The 26,664-nt window shown below is 31.1% G+C and overlaps 1 protein-coding gene across 6 annotated transcripts in view; it reads right to left on the bottom strand.

Annotated features, from left to right (window-relative positions):
* Positions 1 to 15,297: 15,297 nt before the first annotated feature.
* Positions 15,298 to 26,664, bottom strand: part of LOC139498732 (myosin-IIIb-like) — a 43,451-nt gene continuing 32,084 nt past the window's right edge. For all 6 annotated transcript variants that reach the window (XM_071287262.1, XM_071287265.1, XM_071287260.1 and 3 more), the window contains exons 25-29: positions 25,885 to 26,104; positions 24,868 to 24,962; positions 24,213 to 24,354; positions 23,416 to 23,523; positions 15,298 to 16,282 (exon numbers count right to left, since the gene is read on the bottom strand). In XM_071287262.1, the coding sequence (XP_071143363.1) occupies positions 16,161 to 16,282; positions 23,416 to 23,523; positions 24,213 to 24,354; positions 24,868 to 24,962; positions 25,885 to 26,104 (687 nt within the window). In that variant the 3' untranslated portion in view covers positions 15,298 to 16,160. The remainder of the gene's footprint in view (positions 16,283 to 23,415; positions 23,524 to 24,212; positions 24,355 to 24,867; positions 24,963 to 25,884; positions 26,105 to 26,664) is intronic.

The following is a 26,664-nucleotide window of genomic DNA, read 5'->3' on the forward strand; positions in this document are numbered from 1 at the left end:
ATTAATAAAACATGCTTTCCAAGAATATAATGTCAACCTGTACACCTCCGCTGATTTGATCTTAATCTACTTCATGTTAAGTAGAATGCGTTAAGATGAGCTTATCAAATGTTAAATATAACTATCATGAGATACCTGACCATAAGTGATAATACCTGAATAACAATACTTGATTAGTGATTGTATTTAATCATTAGAATATAAATATGATCAATATTAATAAGGCCAAAAACATTATAGAAAATTATATGCAGCTATTTAAATTACCTTAATTTAAAAACTTATTACCAACATATCACATTTGTTAAAAATAGTAGCTAAAAATATTTCAACCAGGTATATATGAAATTATATATAAAAAAAAAGAATCAAGTAGTTGAGCTAGCTTTAAAACCAGTACAGGTTTAATCTACCATTTTCTACACAAGTCAGGAATATGACCGGTTTTTTTTCAATTCGTTTGATGTGATCGAGCTTTTGATTTTGCCATTTGATTAGGGACTTTCCGTTTTGAATTTTTGAGCTCAGTATTTTTGTGATTTTACTTTTAATAGTAACGAAAACCCTGTCTTTATAACGATTCAATTATACACTGGTTATGTAAACCAAAATCTTAAAACAAATTGCAAGAACGGGCATCGCGAACCACATGGAAAGAGACACATCAAATTGTGCCAAAGGAACACAACAGCCGAATTAAATATAAATCAGCAATGAATCATGAGGGAAATATCTTGAACCACAGAATATTTTGTTTTACCAAGATTTGAGCTAACGTACTTTTATTAATGTATATATGCATCGTATTACATAAAGCAATTTAAACATTAATATAAAGATTACTCATCTAAAATTCGATTGAGACTCTGAACGCTAAAATCCAAAGCCGCGGTTAAAAATGTTGTAGTTTATAAGCAATTCAATCATCTGTTGGACCAGTGCATATAACGATTTATTATACGGCTTTATGGATCCTTTATTATAGTCTTAGCATAACTATAATATTTATATGTCACCGTATGGCCTTCAACAATGAGCAAAGGCCCATACCGCATAGTCAGCTATAAAAGGCCCCGAAATGACAAATGTAAAACAATTCAAACGAAAAAGCTTACGGCCTAACCAAACATAGAAAGAAAATAAAGATATTTCTTCTAAGTAAAAGGTTTACAGCCTGGATATTGTGTTAATATAGGTATACAACTTCCTTATGGTAATTGATAAGTTGGTAAGTTGGTTAAGAGCTTAGCCACACATATAAAGAAATATTGTTATCGACGTTATATTTTTGAAGCTAAATCATCATCAGCCAATCCGAACCATCTGTTGGTGTTTGACTAATTTAAACTACCATCTAATTTAACATCAGAGGATTATACACATTCCCGTTATTGATATTTTGCCTTGATGTTAGACAATTCGACCGTGGTGAAACTGAGTTGATAAATAGGCGTTGTAAAATGTAAAATAAGAAAAATACCTAACTTTGAAAAAATCAAAACGGAAAGTCTGTAATCAATAGGCAAAACTTATAGCTCAAACACATCAAACGAATGGATAACAACTGTCATATTTCTGACTTGGTACAGGCATTTCCAAATATAGAAAAATCGTAGATTAAATCTGGTGTTATATGTAGCTAGAGCTGTCACATGTATACGACAGTAAATGTGTTTTAAATGTATTGTTCTAGCTTATGGTATTATCAATCCTCAAGATTATCAAACGTAAGACGTTCTTCTTATTTCCCGTTAAGACATTTGTTATTAAAAAACCCAGCAAAAACCAATAAGAAAATGAGATATTGTCAATCCAGGTATAATAACAAATTCTAAGGGTTGGATTAAGAGATTGCACACTTGTGACCTATATGATTTATAAATAAATGCTAATGAAATTCATAGTTTTAATGATAATTCATTTTCTTAAAACATCAATTTTGTAGAATAACAAGAATGTGTCCTCAGTACACGAATGCCCCACTCGCACTATCATTTTCCATGTTCAGTGGACCGTGAAATTGGGGTAAAAACTCTAATTTGGCATTAAAATTAGAAAGATCATATCATAGGGATAATGTGTACTAAGTTTGAAATCGATTGGACTTCAACTTCATCAAAAACTACCTTGACCAAAAACTTTAACCTGGAGCGGGACAGACGGACAAACGGACGGACGGACGGACGAACGGACGGACGCACAGACCAGAAAACATAATGCCCCTCTACTTTCGTAGGTGGGGCATAAAAATGAGAAAGTGCCAAACGTAAAAGGATACTGAGTATTTAAATTTAAAAGTATTTAGAATCCTTCAACACGTGCCTGGTCAGATATACATGAAAGTAAAATGAAAAACTAAATGAGCGTAAAAGATAAAAGAAAGAAGAAAAGAATACCGTATATTGGTTTATTTTCACTTATGTTGGTTGATAAAAGGAAAATCGCGAAGATTCCGCCACAATTTATGCAAACGTTCGGTACTTTCTAATAAATAAAGAATTTTAATAAAACGATCTATTATTTTCCAGATCAACGGTTCAATAACATTTTATGATAATTTGAACATCATGAATGCCAAAGGTTACTATTTACATACATGTATGTCATATAAAAATTATGAAAGGCTGCCAAGTGTTAATTGGTTTATTGGTATTTAATTATATGAGAGTGTATAATATTCATATATGTATTCTCTTTCAGATATGTTTCCCCTCATAATACGTGTCAAATTATATAACAGTTGCAAGTATATCAATTTCGAAACATATCAACCGTATCATTTAAAAAAAGTTTGTGCGCCTGTGATAAATACCTAAGTATCGGTATTCTTTTGATTAATTGTGTCAACATGTAATCATTTCGTCGTGCAGATTAAACAATCATTTAACCATGTTCGTCAATTTCACATTTTTTTTTAACTTCCAACCATTTCCGTATCCGTCCATATATATAATTGCAATTGAGGAAACCGAATACTTTGTTGCCCCTATGTCCAAAATTCTACTGACGATTCCTATACAGACGAAACTCACGTCTGGTGTATCAAATAACAATTAAACCACTAAAGTTATCGAAAGTACAGTGACAGCACATTAGTGATGACCTGAAATATCAAAGATAAAGTCATTTTCTTTAAACTAACTACCATAAAATATAAAGCTTTTTAAAACACCATGTCTTTTTCTTTCTCCTGCATACCTATGGTGCCTTTACGGGAATATTAAGTTTTTATATCCATGCTTTTCATATTTTAAATTGCCTATCGAATGTTTTGAATGAAAGGCCGTGGAATTTTATGATGTAAACAAAACCTGCATCAGGAGTATCAATTAATAAGACTGTTTTTTTTTAGGAACTTCTAGAATCTTAAGGATGATTTTTACTATTGAAATTTGGTAAAAAAAACAACAAGAATGTGTCCATAGAACACGGATGCCCCATTCGCACTATCATTTTCTGTGTTTAGTGGACCGTGCAATTGGGGTAAAAACTTTAATTTGGCATTCAAATTAGAAAGATCATATCACAGGGAACATGTATACTAATTTTCAAGTTGATTGGACTTCAACTTCATAAAAAACTACCTTAGTTGACCAAAAACTTTAACCTGAAATTTGCACTATCAGTTTCTATGTGAACCGTGAAAATGGGGTAAAAAATATGATTTGGCATTCAAATTAGAAAGATCATAGGGCACATGTGTATCGAGTTTCAAGTTGATTGGACTTCAACTTCATCAAAAACTACCTCGACCAAAATCGTTAACCTGAAGCGGGACGAACGGACGCACAGACCAGAAAACATAATGCCCCTCTACTATCGTAGGTGGGGCATAAAAATGTGTTGAACTTGTAAAAAATGACAATGAAAAGTAAAATAGTGAAAGCATATATGTATCAGACTTGCACAGTTATTTTATATACAAATTAATATAATAATACTTTTTTTATCAGTTGCACTAGAGAAAATGTCCTGTATGATTGCCAACAGGTGAAATTTCTTTCCCAAAAGAAGAATCACAAATTGAAAGTAAAGAAACAACAGACACGGCTTCCTCTGTCTAATTTTAAGACATAAGCGGTAATCTCAGTAGCAGAATTTATGATAACGAGACGATTTTAAATTTCTGAATTATCAATTCCCTGTACCGAAGTAGTAATATACCGGCTTCACCTGCATATGAAATAAACATTCCGTATTCAAGAGCTTGCAGTTGCTACATAAACTTTTTAAAACGTCACCAATGTCTGACCAGAGAGTTGATGAACCAGAGGTATACAAGAGAACGTCTCGTCCTTTTTCTAAACCAGATGCTCCGCAGGGCGTAGCTTTATTCGACCGCAGAGGTTGAACCCTGAACGGTTGGGGCAAGTATGGACACAACATTCAAGCTGGATTCAGCTCTAAATTTGGATTGTGATTAAATAGTTGACACAGCATAGGTTTCTGACACAGAATGAATGTGTTCTAATGAACTTAAAATTATTGTTTCCTCTTAGAGCAATTCACTATGCTGTTGAATATTAATCCTCTCAAAAAAATGTTTGAAGAAATTTTCTTTTTTATTTATGAAATTTCAAATGAGAAAAATTGAACCCAATTTTTTTAATCACATCCCCCTTTCCCTTATTCCAAAACTAATCTCAATTAAAATTTCTAATGGAGTTTGCAACAATAACTACTCATTTAAATACATCATAAAATATTAAGATGTAAAAAAAAACTGCTTGTTATCACTGAATGGTAAAGATTATTTTAATTTATCAGTTGGTATTAAAAAGTGAATATACATTGTATATTGTATATAACAAAGATTTAAGTTGATTCTGGACAAAGAAAGATAACTCCAATTAAAAAAAATCTTGCTATTGCACAATATTTTGCAATTAGATATTTCTTGCTTACTATTCTGGACAAAGAAAGATAACTCTAATTAAAAAAAAATTGCTATTTCACAATATTGTGCAATTAGATATTTCTTGCCATTGCGCAATACTGTGCAATTGAAAAGACTTGCTATTGCACAATACTTAATATAATAATTTTAAATTCCTGATTTGGACCAACTTGAAAACTGGGCCCATAATAAAAAATCTAAGTACATTTTTGGATTCAGCATATCAAAGAACCCCAAGATTTCAATTTTTGTTAAAATCAGACTAAGTTTAATTTTGGACCCTTTGGACTTTAGTTTAGACCAATTTGAAAACAGGACCAAAAATGAAGAATCTACATACACAGTTAGATTTGGTATATCAAAGAACCCCATTTTATTCAATTTTTGATGAAATCAAACAAAGTTTAATTTTGGACCCCGATTTGGACCAACTTGAAAACTGGGCCAATAATCAAGAATCTAAGTACATTTTTAGATTCAGCATATCAAAGAACCTAACTGATTCATTTTTTGTCAAAATCAAACTAAGTTTAATTTTGGACCCTTTGGACCTTAATGTAGATCAATTTGAAAACGGGACCAAAAGTTAAGAATCTACATACACAGTCATGACAGTTAGATTCGGCATATCAAAGAACCCCAATTATTCAATTTTGATGAAATCAAACAAAGTTTAATTTTGGACCCTTTGGGCCCCTTATTCTGTTGGGACCAAAACTCCCAAAATCAATACCAACCTTCCTTTTATGGTCATAAACCTTGTGTTTAAATTTCATAGATTTCTATTTACTTATACTAACGTTGTGGTGCGAAAACCAAGAAAAATGCTTATTTGGGTCCCTTTTTGGCCCCTTATTCCTAAACTGTTGGGACCTAAACTCCCAAAATCAATACCAACCTTCCTTTTGTAGTCATTAACATTGTGTTTAAATTTCATTGATTTCTATTTACTTAAACTAAAGTCATTGTGCGAAAACCAAGAATAATGCTTATTTGGGCCCTTTGTTGGCCCCTAATTCCTAAACTGTTGAAACCAAAACTCCCAAAATCAATCCCAACCGTTCTTTTGTGGTCATAAACCTTGTGTCAAAATTTCATAGATTTCTATTAACTTAAACTAAAGTTATAGTGCGAAAACCAAGAAAATGCTTATTTGGGCCCTTTTTGGCCCCTAATTCCTAAAATGTTGGGACCAAAACTCCCAAAATCAATACCAACCTTCCTTTTGTGGTCATAAACCTTGTGTTAAAATTTCATAGACTTCCATTCACTTTTACTAAAGTTAGAGTGCGAAAACTAAAAGTATTCGGACGACGACGACGACGCAGACGTGATAGCAATATACGACGAAAAATTTTTCAAATTTTGCGGTCGTATAAAAAGCTCATCGGAAGATACATGTACCAAGTCCTTGTTGATAAATATTCCGTATCAACACCACAAGTAATACTCGATAGATTTTAGGTACTGATGTTGTTTATCTCCTTAAAAACGTGTTATAGTATTCTAGCTAATATTTGTCTTTGTAAAAAGTAAATTCACAAAAATACTGAACTCCGAGGAAAATAAAATGCGTGAACTAAACAGACATAATAAATAAAATAGTCAAAATATGGGTACATCAGTCAAAACCGTGTTACATTTTTCAAAAAAACACAAAAGCATCTATCAAATAAAAAACACATTCACTACTTCGTGTGTCTGACGTCAGAAAATTTATACGTCAAATAGGATTTTGTTTTTAAATTATTACTTTTACTGTTTAGTCTTTTCGTGGGAATATCCATTTGACGTTGCTCTGTACTTGTACATCCAATCATTGTGATATTGTGCTATGGTAAATTGTTTGCATTCTTGTCTTTTGTTTATGCTTCAGTGCTTTGTCTATATGCCCTTGTGTATATCTTTGTTGACATATATGTTGGTTTTTTTTTAGAGTGATTACGATTATAACACAATGTTGACTTTTGCTGTAACTTTATTTGACAAATTTTACCTATGTGTGTTTTATTCCCACATTGTTGTCAATATAATGGAATTTTGCGCGACAGTCTTACATGTGAGAGGTTTGGCTAGCTATAAAACCAGGTTTAATATGCTACAAAGAAGCACAAAAGATCATATAGACAAAGCCCATTAGCAAAAATTAAAGATAAAAAACCAAAATTGTGTAAACATTCAAGAAATAAAATTGCCTCTTTATATATAATAAAACTAATATTTTCTCTAGTAGATAAATAAAGTGTATACAAAGGTGGTGAAATGTCACATCTTAATTTTATATCGGTTTGTCTTAAATTCTTGTTATGTTGTCTTATTTTGTCAGGTAATGCCTATGTGACCTTTTTAATGTTCAAAGTTTCTCTATCTATTGCAGTTTTTAATTTTAGGGCAAAAAGTGTGAAAATATTGGTATTTGAAGGCAACTGAAATTTGACTATGCTGAGTTATTTCTTAGATCATATATAAAGTTGATCATGTTTGCAATTTAAAGTTTCTTTTTGTCCATCTATTATATACTTTCCAAACATTTAGGTTAAATGAAATGATGATGACTACACACGAACAGAAGCAATTACCTCAAAATATGTTGTCTCGTTTCTCTGAATAGATGATTATTTTTGTCAGTTTTTTCTGTAATTGTTTTCTGTATATAAGATATAAGGCATAAACACACACACAACTCATTGTTCCATTTACTGTAATTAAGATACTTGTTCTAGTCATGAATTTTAATCTAAATAATGCTACCAGTGAACTACCCAATGATTATTTTGGTCAAGCTTGGTCCTAATCCATTGATCATTCAGCAGTTTCAGGGGTTGAACACAACTGCCAACTATTTCATGTATTTCCTGGCTGTTCGGTTTTGTTGGTGGAAGAATCAGGAATGCCTGTAGAGAACCACTGACCTTAAGCAGAAAACCCTGATGATCCTAAGATTGGATAAGCATAGGTAGACTTTGTCCCAGTTTCAGAGGACTACATCTTTCTGAGGCTTTTCTACCTCAGGCATAGATTACCTTAGCTGTATTTGGCAAAACTTTTAGGAATTTTGGTCCTCAATGCTCTTCAACTTCATAATTTATTTGGCCTTTTTAATTTTGATATGAATTTGGTTAAATATACTTACCATGAAATTACATTTATATTATATAGAATATGTTTGCTTTCACAACATGTTCTCATCGCAATTAACTAGGTGATTAAAAATTACATCCATGAGATGTACTCACCTACGTCATAGTTCACCTGTGTTACATACACTAGCTTCAGTTTTAATTTTTGCGTTCAAGAGAACGCATGTTTCTCGTCGACAAGGATTTTTAACAGTTTACTGTTGAAAATCCTTATGTTTTATAAAAGACATTATTTGTTTTCGGAATATCGGTATACGATTAATTTAATGTGAATCAGAATACAGCGCTTCTGCCAAGTTTCTGATATGCACGTTTTCGTCATTTTTACAGCTTACGAGTCTGGAAATACGACGACATAGAAAATGACCTTTGTTTAGCCGCCATTTTCAAACATTAAATCAGGTCCGAGGAAAGGCAGAATTTAGCTGTCAAAATCGGACATGTTACGTGAGTGCTACGTTTTTAAAAAGATATATTTTTAAACGGATGTTTATTTTTTTTTTTCACGCTCAGCTGACCGGATTTTTCACTGCATTAGAGCAATGCTACGAAACGGGTCGAGTGTAAAGTTTGGATAAAGTCGATTGTTTACAATTTGCAGTCTGTACACGAGACTGTGTAAACACATCACTATATTAAAATCAGAATTGGTATTTTGACCAGATCTGATTGTTTTTCATGTGGAAAACGTCCGTATGGGAGCGTATACCACTATTGTCACTAGAACCTCAATTGGTTCGATTGTTTACAATTTGCAGTCTGTTACGTGTACACCTGGTACACGAGACTGTGTAAACACATAACTATTAAATCAGAATAGGTATTTTGACCAGATCTGATTATTTTAATGTGGATAACGTCCGTATGGGAGCGTATACCACTATTGTGACTAGAACCTCAATTGGTTCAATAAATTTCAATCAGAAAAGGGAATCTGCCCATTTCTGATTGTTTTATTTGGAAAACGTTCCATACAGGGAGCGTAGACCAACAGTGATACTGTTTTAACAGTTGATAAATACATCACAATCAGAATAGGGATTTTGCCCACAACTGATGATGTTTTTTTGGTTAATCTTCCATTCAGGGAACATAAACCATATTTATTGAAAATAAAACGTGCTCAATGGATCACTATAGACTTAAAATAGAATAGGGATTTTGCCCAAGTCTATTTGATTAATGTTGACATGTTTCATACAGGAAACATAGGAACTAGAACAACATGCATGATTTAGAATCTATAAGTTGCATTCATTCTAATAAAATACAGATTTGATATCTTACATAAAATTAAATCATAACTATTTATTGATTGCACATTGATATTTATGGAGCATAGAATTGCACGTGGATGATTGTTGCAAATAAAATAAATTAGAATCAGACTAGTGAATTTAAGTCCAGGTCTATCTGACTTTTCTAGACATCCTTCCACCCAGGGAACATTATGTCTACTTTTATTATATTTTAAAACAACACAAGCATAGCTAATATTTGGTTGCACATTGTTTTTTGTGATGAACCAACAGTTTAGTCAATTAACATATTTGCTCATATTGAAAATATATTGAACAAGTGTCTGGAAATAGTCAAGACAGATATTAAAGACACTAAAATGATACATTGTTATCTAGTACAATACAAATGTGATTGTAGTTTAAGCATACCAATACATACTTCTTTTAAATATGTCCAGTTTAAATCAGGACAGTAATTCTAGAAGCCTGAAATATTTTTCCAGAACAGCAAATTGCTGTAAATATTTAATTATTTTTTTACTGATAAATAATTCTCCAATGCTCTAACAGACATGGAGACAGTAAGAATGGAGCACTGTTCTAAATACAGTTGATAGCTTGTGACAACTCTTTTTACTAATATTAAATTTCATGGTCAGTTTACTTATGACAAGAAGAACATGAATATTATAAGTATGAACTGCTATAACCAATTGTTTGTTTTTGTCGGCAGTAAGGAAACAAAGGCTTTTATATGTTTTTATGTAAACATTAGATTGTCTATTGAATAAAGAGTTTAGGGGATGCCATGATGCATTTCACAAAGACTCATTCAAGGTAATGGCTTATATATTGATTACATAATTCAGAGTGTACATTGCCAATGCATTTATTAAATATAATATGTACTAATTCTGTTTTGTTTTGAGTACACAAAAAAGAGGTGATAACGTAAGACTCAAGAGACTATCTTACCCTCACTATATGGGAATCACTGTCAAATTATACATATATCTTCCAATCATGAAAGCAAAAGGAGTTTGGATGTTCTTTCTAAGATAGAAAATTATGCCTTAATTTACATCTTAAGTTTTCTAAGCAATGCCAACAGATGGGCAAGTTTCTGCTATAAGGATTCATTCATTGGGTCTGTTTTATTCTTAATGTGAGATTGGTAGAACCCAACAGTTTATGCAATGGCTACACATTGTTTTTCCTAGAGTTAAATATTGATTCAGAATTCTGAAGTATAGAGGACTCAAATATGCTGATTTATAGAAACAAGATTATCATTAATTTAGATCTTGTAAAAAAATTAGTAAAATATTGGTAAATAAATAAATAAGATTTAAAGCATTGTGGATGCAGGATTTATTTAAAATGCTAGACATGGTCTAGGAAATTGAAGTAGTTCTCAAGATTTGAAACTATCTATTATACAGCTCTTTATATAAACCTTTTATTTAGTCAGTCTTTACGAGATGCAGAAAAAAAGAAGAGTTTTTTTTTTGAGTAACACATGATGTACCAATATAAACATATAATATATATACATTTCAATTGGTTCTCAAATTTTAGCACCAGTGTAGAAGCAGTTAATCTAACAGCAAAATGTAGGAAAAGCAATTTATTTAAAAGACTGATTAATAGTTAGCAAATAGCTTTCAATAGTCTAAGAATAGTACATGGAAGTAAAATATAGTATGATAATTCCATGATTATATCAAATCAAATGCGAGACATTTTCTTAATATTATACCTAAATATTAAAATGTCACTGTTTATTTTTTATTTTTGCTCATTATAAGCATAAAGTTACAAAAATCTAGTCTGGTCAAAGTCAAGTTGTGTATTATCTATATGCAGGAAGGTTTTCCGAATGCATGTGATTTTAACCTCGGAATTGATGGTAATTATTCACTTTTCAATTTCCATATTACCAGCCAAAATAATATAAATATATAGCATAGAGTTAGTATCTTATGCAAGAATATGCTACACAAAATTGAAATGTGTTTATTTTAAACAATTACTTTGAATTTTGATTCAATTTTGTTTTGAAAGATGTGATTATTTAAATCACATTAATTTTGTTTTTGCCAAATCTGGGGACAAATGCAAAATTCTTCTGAGTGACTAAGTTAACCAAATGACTGGGTTGAAGTCACAAAATACTACCAAAAGCTGTTTGGTTGATATATATTGAATCATATCAGAATGTATAGGATTCAGATGAGGTGAACCAAGACAGAAATAAAATGAGCATTTTTGATAGTGAAACCATTTCTGAAATAACTAAGAACACTTAAGGATACTGCAAGTTAGTACAAGTGTTTTCCATATTGCCAAACAAGTGTTTTTCTTTAAATACAACTATAGAACTATATTTGACAAGTTGCATTTTAGTATTTCTGATAGCGAAATAATTTCTGAAATTAATATAAACAATTATCAAGAGCAACATACAAGAGTTGTTCATTATGTCAAATTTTTGTTTTCTTTAAATTTGGAACTGTACATGGGAAGATATTCTAGAAAGTTAACCGTTGTCAAATGTTAATTAGAAATATCAAAACATTTTATTTTAGACAGATTTTTCATAGCTGGAGAAAATCATCTGTTAGCATTCTTTTTGGACTTATAAGGACAACAATCATGGCTTTAATTCAGCTCAACATCCAAATGTTCTGTGGAAGCAGTATATCAATGGAAACATGTATACTGAAACTTTTCCACTGATTTGTCCATTTCTGTATTTTTACACTTGAGTAGTCCAATACAAAACAAAAATATGGGTCATGGTTGAAATGGTAGACATTGTATTCAAAGGTTCTACCACTCATAGAAATTTTATCAGATTTTTTTAATTTAGTCAGTTTAGAGAATTGTCATTATACAATAGTACAAGACTTCTCTTGATGAAAATATTTTATTCTAAATCTATAAAATATTAAAAGTAGTATATCTAGCAGAGAAGCAAATTCTCAGGGACTATAACTTTAAAAAAGTTTAAAGATTAATCCAGATTTAGCATAATCATGAAACAACTTTGGTTTGAGTCTTTAATAAACTTTGATTGTATTAAGGACACCTATTTACAAAGTATATTTTAATTGATTATAATTCTTTAATTAAGTAGAAAAGAATTTATTTCCAAAGATGTGATATTGATCAGGTTATCAAAAGATGACAGCAATCATATATTATCTGTTATTATATTAACATAGAGAAAACAATGGAAAGTTAAAGAAAGGTAATAATGTTTCCAAATAAACTTAAGTTTCAAAGTGGAAAGTAATGAAATTAAGGTTGGATTAGTTCTTGTCGATTTGTACAAGCAACAAGAACAACCTATTCAGAAATAAATGCTTATTTACTGTTGCATAAATATAACAACACATTTAGCTCATAATGAAGGAGCTTTAATATAATTATTTCTATACTAACCTGCAGATTATTTATTCATCAGATATAGAAAGATGGGGTATATATACATGTGAGTGCCATTGAGACAACTCTACATCAAGTCTATTAATTTTGCATACTTGTATTTATACAATCTGCAAAGTTTGCCATTGATACATATAGTTATGCAGCATAGCTTCATTGTATAATAAATTCAGTAATTTCGGTTTTTACTAATATCCGTATTTACAAAATTTAATGGAGTTACTTTTTAAAAAATTTCACATAATTTTTTATATGTTGAAATTGTATGTGTGTGAGAGAATTTATCCTCCACCAAATGAAATACTGCTTGTTAATCAGTAAATATTCTATATATTATAAATGTAATTTCATGGTAAGTATATTTAACCAAATTCATATAAAATGGTAATTTTTGAAATCTCAAGAAGACATTTTATATGAATTTATAGGGTTAAATATACTTACCACAATCCCCCACCACCCCTGGAATAAATTCAGTTTTTTGTTCACTGAATTGAAATTATTCAATTAAACGACAAATTAAAACTAAAGCTAGTGTATGTTACACAGGTGAACTATGACGTAGGTGAGTACATCTCATGGATGTAATTTTCAATCACCTAGTTAATTGCGATGAGAACATGTTGTGAAAGCAAACATATTCTATATAATATAAATGTAATTTCATGGTAAGTATATTTAACCCTATAAATTCATATAAAATCTCTTCTTGAGATTTCAAAAATTACCATTTTTTTGGATTCGAGCGTCACTGATGAGTCTTTTGTAGACGAAATGCGCGTCTGGCGTATATACTAAATTTAGTCCTGGTATCTATGATGAGTTTATTCTGAAAGGTTAATCATGAATAAAACAGACACCTATTGATGGCAAAAGCTCATATCTACTATTTGCTAAATATAACACCTGTGCTAATACATCAAAATAATAAGCCCAAAAAAGAGAAATTAACAAACATGGATATTCCATACCTGCCAACTTTTAAAAATGCCCATGGGGGTTTTAGCGCGCGACAACAATTTCAATGGTTACAATTCTTCGCGACGACTGTTTTGCGCGTGCTGTTTTGTAGTCTAGAAAAATTGTAATATGTTTATAGTACCCTTATTGCCTTTCTATTTGAATGAAAATAAAATATTATAAAGAAGAATCTGTTTCTTGTTTGGTTTTGTTTTTGATAAATGAGTATTCACTGCTTGCAAATAAATCATTATATTTATTTATCTTTATATCTGTATAGGTATGTATTCATGTCTTCATCTCCTTATCATTGGTAACTGTATAGACAAATAAGAAAGAAATATGCTATACATGTATGATGTATATTTGCAACATGATAAATAAATTAATAAGAAAAATAACAAACACTAACAACAGTATTGCAAGGTTTTTAAGCTTTATGAAAGTCATATGATATTTCTAGAAAACTTTAAAAAAAGACTCAGACAGTGTAAAATGTTTTGCTATGTTTTGTTCACTAAATTAATTAAATCTTATATTCTGACTTAAACAATTCTCAGTCTCAGTGTTTACTAGATTTAAACCTTAATGGGACATTTATGCAGTTTAAACTTTTTGTTTATCTTTATTATGTTCAGTGTGAACTTTTTTTTTATCCTTATTATGTTCAGTCTAATCTAAATTGTAATTGTTATGAATAACAACACAACTTGTAGAGAGACTTCTAATATAAGCTTTAATCTAGTCCTTGAAAAGAAGTCTAGATTGCTAAAATAATTTATAAATTTATATTTTTTTATTTGTCCCAAAACATTTGAATTCATTTAATTACCATCCTTTTATGATAATTTGATTAAAATATTATTCATTTATAGTCTTTTTACAATTTACACTTTTAAGAGCAAAATAACTTAAAACAGGATAATTCAAAGGGAAGTAACAATTTTTTTTTTAACAACACAAGTTCAATATCTAGCATGTTAAAATATTCTTGAGAGAAAACGTTTTTGATTGGCTGATTAATTTGATCATGAGAAACACACAATTTGATTGGCTGAACACGATTTTCCTCCATTGGACACAGTTCAAAATCGGGAACAACAATATTTTTCGTGTAGATTTTCACCAAATCGTGTTTTAGAGGGTTTTTCAGGAACACGATCGTGCAATCGTGACAAAGGGTCAAAATCGTGTAGTACACGCCTAAATCGTGAAAGTTGGCAGGTATGATATTCCAGAGGTTATCCCATGCTCTGATAAGATCTTGAAAAGCTCCAACTGATGCCAAAGCTCACAGATACAAGTCTTAGATTAAATAACCCTTTGTTAATACCTCACACACAGTACAACTCTCATACTTGATATCATGGGTATGTTGTTTGCAATAAACTTGTTAAATAATTTATTCCCAAAACAAATCGGAAAAGTGATATGTATCATGCACATAATTATCAAACAATTGTGGTCCTGTCCACCAAAATTTTACAATAAGTGAGGAACAGCAGGTTTTCTTCAAGAAGCACCAGGTTAAAAAAATTCTGAAAAAGCTGCACTTTGCATATTTTGTTTTTACTTGTTGTGGATTGTAATAATGAAGACCATACAAATATTTATTTCATTATTAGTTATTTAATATTAAAATAATTTCTAGATTTTACAAATATAGAATTGACACACTTCTGAATAAAAGGAATACAACCAATAAACTCATAATAAAAATAAAGTTCATTTTGGCCAACTCACTGAAAATTACTAATAGTACAATTCAATTCTGTAAGATATTATATTAAAACTAAGTCAGAAACTTTTAAAATATTATTATAAGAAAAACATATAATTATTCATAAAAACATTGTGAATATCTTTTCATGCACCTCATATGCAAGTGTTCTCTTTAATATTTCAGACAATGTTTGAGTCAAACTGTTAATATTTTCTCAAAATTACAGAAATTTCAGTCTCCTGTCATTTTGACTTTGCATAAAAAATAAATAATTAATTTAAAAATAGAAAAAAATCAATGCTGATTGTAAAAAATATTCAAAGTATGAATTTTTTAAAATTTATCAATGTTTATTGATTCATTTAAAAATATGTTTGATTAAACTGTTACTGTTAAGTAAGCAATACTAATTACATTTGCCTCTTTTTTAAAATGGCAACATAATCATGGCCGACATGCTAGTCCTTTGGACAAGTACCATCTCCATTTACGGTGGATTCATTCGATCATCGTGGGTACGAATTTCATGGAAAAATTATATTTTTCGTTGAGATTAGATTTCATGGTTTTGCCCAGGTTTGCCAAGTTTTTAGCAAGCCTATTTAAAAATTTATACTCCATTGACTGTGGTTCACCTACACCCATATCATTAATGAAAATTGGTTTCTGATGAATAATATAGGATCCACAGTAATAAATATATGTCTCTTATTATTGCAAATTTGGTTTTGCATGTAAAAACATGTCAATCAATCCTCCTCTTTTTCCACCTCCTCCTCTCTAATTGAAACTTTAATTTTGGCCCAATCCTTCCTCACTGGTGATTTACCCCAGGCCAGGCTACTCACAACACTACCAGTACCATGTTTACCTGTATTTAGAACACAAATTTAAATTACATTGTCAGAAAGAAAATATAATCGATATTTAACTGTGAATTCAGAAATTATTGAGATGTTTTTATTATTTTGAAAATGTGAAAGGGTTATAATTGAAATAATATTTAAACTCCCATTTTGAAATTTTTCATATGAATTAAACAAGATTTCTCTCAATATCACAAAAATCAATATCACATTTTAGTCTAAAATGACAAAATTATAATAATAAATGCACGCAATAATTATGAATTTACAGTAAGCCAGACATCATCAAGCCTGACATTCAAATAATACTAAATTCATTCTTTATTCATAATCTGTGTAGACATTTTTATGCCCAACCAACCTAGGATATAGGTGTTTTCTGGTCTGTTCAATCATTTGTCCGTCTGTCCCGTTTCAGGTTCAAGTTTTTGGTCAAGGTAGTTATTGATGAAGTTGAAGTGCAATCAACTTAGTACATATGTTCTCTATGATATAATCTTTCTATTTTACCCCAATTTCAAAGCCCACTGAACATAAAAAATTTGTAAGGGTTCCACGGAACCCAGTTACTCGCCTACTTTTGCTGTAAATTGCAGGCTCAACAAAAATGAGGGAAAAAAATCAATAAAAATATTTCCCTTGATACTATCTTTTGATTGTTGAAGAAGCTTATGTCCATGTTTGGTAAAAATACAGGACAGTTTATGAATCTAATAAATGTTTTAAAAACTTTAACTGCAGACTGGATGTAATGTTTACTGGAAGAAAAATTAAGTCCATTTATAAGTAAAATACAGATACACAGATACAAAATATTAACAAAATTTCCTTCTAGATATTAGCTTTTGATCATAAACAAGCTTCTGTCCAAGTTTGGTGCAAATTGAAAATAGTATCAGAAAGTTATCAAAAGTTTTTAAAAATTTAACCACAGAGTGAATGTGTTGTTTCCTGGCCTTGCGGTCATAAAACTTTCGAGCACGATTTTTGTACTCAGACTCAAGAATCAACCAATCAAAATACAGGATTTTGTGTTTCAAGCACTTATTTTGTACTCGGAGCACTGAGTAAAGTTTTATGACCGAGAGCCCTGGCAGAAAATCTAAGTCCATTTGAAGTAAAATACGGAAGAAATGGATTTATCGTTTTACAAAATTTACTTCTGGATACTATCTTATGATCAAAAACAAGCTTCTGTCCAAGTATGGTACAAACCAAGGATAGTTTAAGAAAGTTATTAAAATTTTTAAAACTTTAACCACAGAGTGAATGTAAGTCCATTTGAAGTAAAATACGGAAGAAATGGATTTATCGTTTTACAAAATTTACTTCTGGATACTATCTTATGATCAGTAAGAATGTGTCCATAGTACACGGATGCCCCACTCCCATTATCATTTTCTATGTTCAGTGGACCGTGAAATTGGGATGAAAAATATAATTTTGCAATTCAATTACAGTACGGGTAGGGACTTATTTTTATGGATGTCTTAATCCGTCTAGTCGGATATGAATAATCGGACATTTTTATGGTAGGTAGTATGTTCATTAAACAACAGATCCAGGTGTGAATGGTCCTTTCATCTTAATCCGTGTTGCTAAAATTACGGTTCACTGATTTCAGAATCAGATTACCTGTAATTTTAACCTCTCAGTCACTTTATTGATTATATTAGTTCTACATCGTATTTGACATAAAATATTTTTACAGGTGAAGTACTGGAGAAAACTTTGTTTAATAAGAATAGCCTATTTTTGTTCATTATGGTTTTGATATTTCAACTGTTAATATTTATTTTCTTTGTTCCTTAAAATTATTTTTATTTTATGTTCCTTTTCGTTTTTTTTTTTTTTTGTTTGTATCTTTTTGTTATTTGTTTGCATAAATTGTTTAAACATATATATTTTTACATGTATTCTATTTCTTGAAGCTTACGGTTATTTTTATTTTACTGATTTATTTCCACGTAAATCCATTGATTGGCAGAATGCTATCTCAAGTGCTGCTGCATACATTTTAGTTTGACGCAGTCACATGCAAAATATTTCTAAAATTTGTATTTAATATTCAGTCTGTTGTGTCAGTTCCGAGATAAAAATAATTACAGTGAGCAACACTTGTATATTATTAGTAGCTTGATGATTCTTTGTAGTTTTTACTTTTTACTGTAAACAAATATTGTCCGAAAGTTGGAGATGTAGGACTAAAATAGAACGCAAATAATAACACTAGAAGAAAATATTGATTCTTCCCGGGCATAAGTTTATTTTAAGATTTCCGTGTTTGTTCATTATGCTAAATTAATATAATTGATCTGCATTTGGGGGTTGGGGGTAAAAGGGGTCCGGATCTCGAAATCCCGGGCTTAAAAACACGAAGTCACACGGTCCCGAATTTAAATAAATTTAAATCCCGACATCGCGAAAAAAGAATTCCCAGATCCCGAAAGGGTTAATCCCGAAATCCCGAACTTATTTGCATAATATTAATTTACGCACAATCCATGTAACAAAGGAAACTTGTATGTTATATTTTTTATAGAAATCTAAAAGAAAAAATTGCCGTGAAAAGACAATTCCATGATACACATATCAGTGATCAACAGCGTGTGCACGTGGTTGAACTTTAACTTGACTCCACTCACAATAATATTGAATGCTAATAAAAGATATTAAAGATCGATTTTGTCCACTGCACGAGATTTTTATATGGCGGGAAATGTCGTAACAGTAAACACAGGTGACCTTACTGACCGACCGTGGGAAAATTCATTCATGATTAAATTTGATGTGGAATGATTGACAGTATTGTGTTTTAGTTTTGAGGCTCTTGATCGATTTACCAGAATAGAAATTTAATCGATTTACATACATGTATAATAAAAACACGATTTAGTCTTCTTTAACTATTTTTTTGTTTTATTTTTATCAGTCATTTCCCGGATTCCCATTTAAATAATCTATTTGGAGACCTCCTTTAAACTTCGGAAATAATACAACATCGATTTAAAAAATCAAACTGACTGCGCGAGCTTTAAAATGACTAGAAGTACGACGAAAAAGTAAAGACAGCTGATCATGACTAGTAGGACTAGCGTTCAACCCCATTGGGGTATAAATGTGCATTTAGTCAATAAACTATCTATATAAGGTTAAACTTTGATTTTCGTGTATCGATTTGATACAATTTGTAAAATATATTTATAACACCCGCGATTTTCATAAAATATTTTAGACATGAAAATAGAAAGGCATATTATCTCGAGTGTCAACAATTTGAAATAAAATAAAAAAAATAGGAATCGAAATATGATCTCGGCGTTATAAATATTGTATTAAAGGAAACCAATTGTTTGACTTTCAAAGAGATTAACGGGAAATATGTCAAAATAGAAAGCACGAGTGATCTGTCTGACCAAAATGTTTCACTTGCGAGAAATGATTGACAGGTGTGAATAGATGTAGAGGCTCCGACGGGGAAAGTTGTATCAAAAGGAAAATAACTTAATTCACAATGCCTATATATATTTCATAAATACGATATGTTGGCCTTATACTTAAAATTGAGTTTCTTATAATAACATATAAAGGAACAGGACGTTAAAAGCGGGAAATAATATAACCATCAACGAAAACTCGTATAATTTACGGGATTGAAGTCTCAATAATTTGATTTAACTTTTAACAGTCTTGGTTGTTATTAGGCTTATTACTTTTGAATTAGATGAAATATTTACGGTTTACAAATACAAATACAAAATAGTTTATTGGCACAAAACTATTGAAATAATTGGCAACACAATATATTGTTAAAAATCGTCTTTATTTCATTTTCAAATTATAAAAAAAATAAAATTATATTTAATTTTAATTTTTATTCTTATATTTAATTTTAATTTTATTTCTTATATTTAATTTTAATTTTAATTCTTTCTCTTTGAATACAAAACAATATTTTACATTTATCTATCCTCCATAAATACTAATATATCTGTACAGGTAAAATTTAATTCTAATCAAGCTGGTACAGATTGATTTACGACCTTCCACTTGGATATTGCACAGCAGGTGTTTATTACACTGGGACAACTGTCCGACCAGTCTGACATCTAGACGGATTAAGGCATCCATAAAAATAAGTCCCTACCTGTACTGTAGAAAGATCGTATCATAGGGAACGTGTGTACTAAGTTTGAAGTTGATTGGACTTCAACTTCATAAAAAATTCCATGACCAAAAACTCTAACCTGAAACTCCCACTTTCATTTTCTATGTTCAGTGGACCATGAAATTGGGGTCAAAAATGTAATTGGGCTTTAAAATTAGAAAGATCATATCATAAGCAACAAGTGTACTAAGTTTCAATTTGATTGGACTTCAGCTTCATCAAAAACTACCTTGACCAAAAACTTTAACCTGAAACTCCCATTTTCATTTTCTATGTTCAGTGGACCGTGAAATTGGTGTCAAAAGTGTAATTGGGCTATAACATTAGAAAGATCATATCATAAGCAACTAGTGTACTAAGTTTCAAGTCGATTGGACTTCAGTTTCATCAAAAACTACCTTGACCAAAACCTTTAACCTGAAACTCCCACTTTCATTTTCTATGTTCAGTGGACCGTGAAATTGGGGTCAAAAGTCTAATTTAGCTTAAAAATTAAAAAGATCATATCATAAGCAACAAGTGTACTAAGTTTCAAGTTGATTGTACTTCAGTTTCATCAAAAACTACCTTGACCAAAAACTTTAACCTGAAGTCGGACGAACGAACGAACCAACGGACGGACGAACGAACGGAGCCACAGACCAGAAAACATAATGCCCCTCTACTATCGTAGGTGGGGCATAATAAAAACAAGCTTCTGTCCAAGTATGGTACAAACCAAGGATAGTTTAAGAAAGTTATTAAAATTTTAAAAACTTTAACCACAGAGTGAATGTAATGTTTTCCCACAGAAAAACTAAGTCCATTTATAAGTAAAATACGGTATAATGGAATTTTATTTTCACAAAATTAACTTCTGGATACTATCTTATGATCATAAACAAGCTTCTGTCCAAGCTTGTTAGAAATCCAGTATGGTTTTAGAAAGTTATTAAATTTCAAAAAACTTTAACCACATAGTGAATATTTGTGGACGCCGCCGCCGCCGCCGCCGATGACGACGGAATGTAGGATCGCTGTGTCTCGCTTTTTCGACTAAAGAGGAAGGCTCAACAAAAATTTGTAAGGGTTCCGCGGAACCCAGTGTCTCGCCTATTTTTGCTGTAAATCACAGGCTCAACAACAATGAGGAAAAAAATCAATAAAAATATTCCTCTTGTTACTATTTTATGATTGTAAGAAAATCTAAGTCCATTTGAAAGTAAATTACAGAAAAAAACAGAGTAATCTTTTTACAAAATTTACTTCTGGATACTATCTTATGATCATAAACAAGCTTCTGTCCAAGTTTGGTACAAACCCAGGATAGTTTGAGAAAGTTATTAAAATTCTAAAAACTTTAACCACAGAGTGAATGTTTTGTTTCCTCGCAGAAAAAACTAAGTCCATTTATAGTAAAATACGGAAAAAATGGAATTTTATTTTTACAAAATTTACTTCTGGATACTATCTTATGATCATAAACAAGCTTCTGTCAAAGTTTGGTAGAAATCCAGTATAGTTTAAGAAAGTTATTAAAATTTCAAAAACTTTAACCACAGAGTGAATATTTGTTGACGCCGCCGACGACGCCGACGACGACGGAATGTAGGATCGCTTAGTCTCGCTTTTTCGACTAAAGTCGAAGGCTCGACAAAAATGAATGTGCGAGTTAAATATGGACACATTCTTGTTAATCACTGCAACAGGAGCTGTATTTAGCCATTTCTCGTGTCCTTTAAAAACATGATAAATGCTCATCACATAAAAACACTAGTGCTAGCCATCTCCTTGATCAGATCAGCATCATAATGATGAACTTACAAAATAGGCATAACATGAACTTCTGAACCTCAATTCAGTCAACCAAGCTGTAAAGATTACCTCTGTATAGCAAAATACTGACTAATAATTACATTCAATTTGATTTCTGCTAGCTCCATATCAACCTTTGACTAAAACAGTGTCATAATCATTGTATAATTCCTTACTTTTCTACATCCATCTATAACATAAGCATGCTCACATCAATGTTTTCCCTTCATTGAGTTTCTACTAGCTAGCTCTATATATATTTACAATTGAAGCAAGTTTATCAAATATGTATAATTGTCTAAAGTTTACTCGATTTGTATCCACTTATAACTGAGACATGCTCATCATCAATAGATGATCACTTAAGTATCTGCTCTAGATCTTTATCCACTTATAACTGAGTCATGCTCATGATCAACAGATGATCACTTAAATGTCTGTTCTAGATCTTTATCCACTTATAAATGAGTCATGATCATGATCAACAGATGATCACTTAAGTTTATGCTCTAGATCTTTATCCACTTATAAATGAGTCATGATCATGATCAACAGATGATCACTTAAGTTTATGCTCTAGATCTTTATCCACTTATAACTGAGTCATGCTCATGATCAACAGATGATCACTTAAATGTCTGTTCTAGATCTTTATCCACTTATAAATGAGTCATGCTCATGATCAAGAGATGATCACTTAAATGTCTGCTTTAGATCTTTATCCACTTATAACTGAGTCATGCTCATGATCAACAGATGATCACTTAAGTTTATGCTCTAGATCTTTATCCACTTATCACTGAGTCATGCTCATAATCAATAGATGATCACTTAAGTTTCTGCTGTAGATCTTTATCCACTTATAACTGAGTCATGCTCATGATCAAGAGATGATCACTTAAATGTCTGCTTTAGATCTTTATCCACTTATAACTGAGTCATGCTCATGATCAATAGATGATCACTTAAGTTTCTGCACTAGATCCATTTATAAATGAAGCAAGTGTATCAACTTTAACTGGAGAGCATGAATCTACATACAAAATCATCTTTGTATCCATCGGGATTCGAACCAGGGACCTCTGTGTTACAAGGCAGCGTGTTAACTGACTGAGCTAAAGAAGTACTTACCACATGTTCTAAGGGAAGCAATCCCGTCACACAACTCATAATTACCTGAATTTCTGCTAGCTCTATAGCCACCTATAACTGACTCAGGCTCATCATCAAAATTATCTAGTTCTTCCTGTAACTCATTGAAAGTCTTGTGTTTCTTCTTAGCTTCTGAAAAGATTATTTTGTTGACATAAAAAACCCATTGTTGAATTTGAGTTAATCTACTTTACTAACTTGCTTTAAGTTTTATTTTTGCTATTTATATGCTTAGTCTACATGCCATTTTGTGCGTCTTTGTTATAACACAATGTTGACTGCTAAACCCTATTTTTGACATTTTTACCTATAATTTCTTACTTTTGTTGACACATTGTTGTCAATATAAAAAGTCAAATCATAAAAATGCCATACTCTGATGAAACTTCAAAACAGAAAAGTCCTTAATCAAAGAGTAAAATCAAAAGCTCACACACATCAAATGAATGGATAACAACTGTCATATTCCTTACTTGAACACATTTTTTTTATGTAGAAAATGGTGGATTAAACCTGGTTTTATAGCTAGCTTAACCTCTCACTTGTATAACAGTTGCATTAAATTCCATCATAATAAAAGTTATATGGTTTGCTACTGACACCCTACAAATCAGTAAGGAACTGTATATCAGATTTATGGCACACAGGACTTTTCCTGCAAACTGTTGTATAAAAAAATCAATGTCACTATTAAAAGTAGAAGTTAGGCCATGAATACACATTTGAAAGCTACTAACCACCTACATATATATTCAATGGGGTTCATCATGTGACAACATTGAACCAATCATGTCACTTGTTTACCCAAGGTGATAGCTTACTTGATGGATCATCCCAGCTATAAGGCATGAATTCTTTAATGTCCAGCCCTTTCTGTCTTAATTCTATCCTCGTCTTTCTTAGTGGAGCTTTACTGCTTTTTTCATCTCTTTGTTTATGTTTTGACCATTCTCTTCCTTTATGCTGCATGAACAAATATAAAAAAAAGTTCTATGCTATAAGTTTTATATGGAAAATTGAGATTGGAAATGGGGAATGTGTCAAAGAGACAACAACCGGATCAAAGAGCAGACAACAGCTGAAGGCCACCAATGGTTTCCAATACAGTGAGTAATTACCACATTTTGTATGTATTGATTAGGCTAGCATAATGATGATGTTAGAAGGATGACTGCTCTATGTACAGTGGTAACCATTCAATGCAAATTCAAAACAGAAAATGTTAATTTTAATATATATATTTTTTAAGGAATCCTGTTTTTTCACTACTCAACTAGTTTTGTCCAATTTTTAACATGATAGAAAAAAAGTAAAAGAAAATATCAAACTCAAAGGTTTCAGAAGAAGAAAAATAGGACAGATTCTCTTTAACATAGAAATGTTTCACTGGTTTTCTTTTAATTTTAGAAGCCAAATGACACTAGTTCAATTAAAATCAACCTGATAACCTTTAAACGTAAAAAAAAACATACATACTCTGTGTATTATTTCATTTGTATTTTCTTCTTTTTCTACATCTTCTTCAGACCTGATCTTCATCTGGGCTATCTTCTGTAGCACATGGTTAGCCGCTGAATAATAAAATCAATGTGGAACATGATTAGACATTTGAAATATAATTTATATAGTACATGTTTACCCACTGAAATTTAACAAATAAGTTAATTGATAAGCCACTGAAATGTATTGAATGTAGAACATGGCGAGCCACTGAAATACTGTATATTCAGAAATTATATCGAGCATTTATTATTGAAATTTTGTCATTTTAGACTAAAATGCGATTTTTATTTTTGCGATATTCAGTAAAATCCTGTTTGAATAATGTAAAAAAAATGCAAGTTTTAATTATTGCAATGATAGCTTTGTCACATTTTTCGCAATAATAAAATATCGCAATAATTTCTGAATTTTATGACCATTGTTGAAGACTGCGGACAATAAACTATTTTTTTATGGATAAATGCTTCAAAGACAGTCATACTGCATCTCTTTATTTTTTTACTGTTAATTCAGATACAAATGTGTGCATTCATATCTTAAAATCCTTGACCTCTGGCAAAAATGTGAATTCTAATAAATACTGCTTTGCAAACAAATAATAAAGGAAAATCACTTCTGAAATTATGAATGCAAGTTTTTATTTTAACAAAACTGTTTCACAGTTCACAGTTTTGTAAATTTTAACGTTATGTTCTAAGAGGGTGGTAAAGGGTTATTTTCATGCAACATGTTTTGTCATTTTTATTTCACTTGCAGTCGTGAAAAAGGTTTGTTATTCACCATGTTTCATTGAAATGGGCAAAAAGATGAACGTGCAAGATATTTTTAATTGTTCGATTATTGTGGATGGCAATTTTATTTCAAGTTCTTCCATGCAGAAACCCCCCCCCCCCCCCTTTTACACCCCTATTCTAAGTGTTGAAAGATTGATGTACAACATCGTGTGTGCGATCAACTTAGCTAATAGGTAAATTCAGTAACATTACAAACCATCTTGATCATCTAATGTCCTCAGAGCTTCAAGATTAATGACTAACAGCCAACATGGGGTTTGGCTAATATCCTCATTGTCCTCTAGAAGACTGATGCCAACTATGGTTCGCAGCTGTAAAACTGGTGCCCTGTAGAGTAATGATCTGGTATCTGATGATGTTTTTGTTGCCTCCAGAGCCAGTCCCATGTGACTATGTAACTGATTTACATCAAATATCTGAAAAATAAAAATGTCATTTGATAAGATAAGAGATGTTTCAATGTGGAGGTTGAAAAAGTCATATCACATGACATTTAGTGTTTCACCCAAGCCAATTAGGCAAATTGCACATATTTTACCTTAAAATTTTGATCATACTAGCCGAACCCTGTTTAAAACCTACCTTTAGTTGATATCACCAAATTGTGATGTTTTCATGCAGACAACCTTGTACATGTTGTATTGACCTTAACACTGAATAGATTTCTGACATTATCACATCTGACTTTTGTGTGTAAAATAAAATCAGACAAGGACAAACGAATATCCAGGAACTGAAATACTGTAATCAGGTTATCAGTATTTGCTACCAAACAAAAAGAAATATTCAGTATCATATTGGTTTTAGGAAGCTTGCATACCTCTATTAAAAAAAATGTAGGTATTTTAGGTTACCAGAAATATAGACCATAATTCTACCTGTTTTATGCTATTTAACAGGACATAAAGTTACTTCTCTTATGTTCATTGGCAACTAACAGTAAGTGTCGTCTGCCATACATGTGGTTTGTCAATTA

The sequence above is a fragment of the Mytilus edulis genome, chromosome 12 (assembly GCF_963676685.1).
Source record: "Mytilus edulis chromosome 12, xbMytEdul2.2, whole genome shotgun sequence".
Classification (NCBI taxonomy): domain Eukaryota; kingdom Metazoa; phylum Mollusca; class Bivalvia; order Mytilida; family Mytilidae; genus Mytilus; species Mytilus edulis.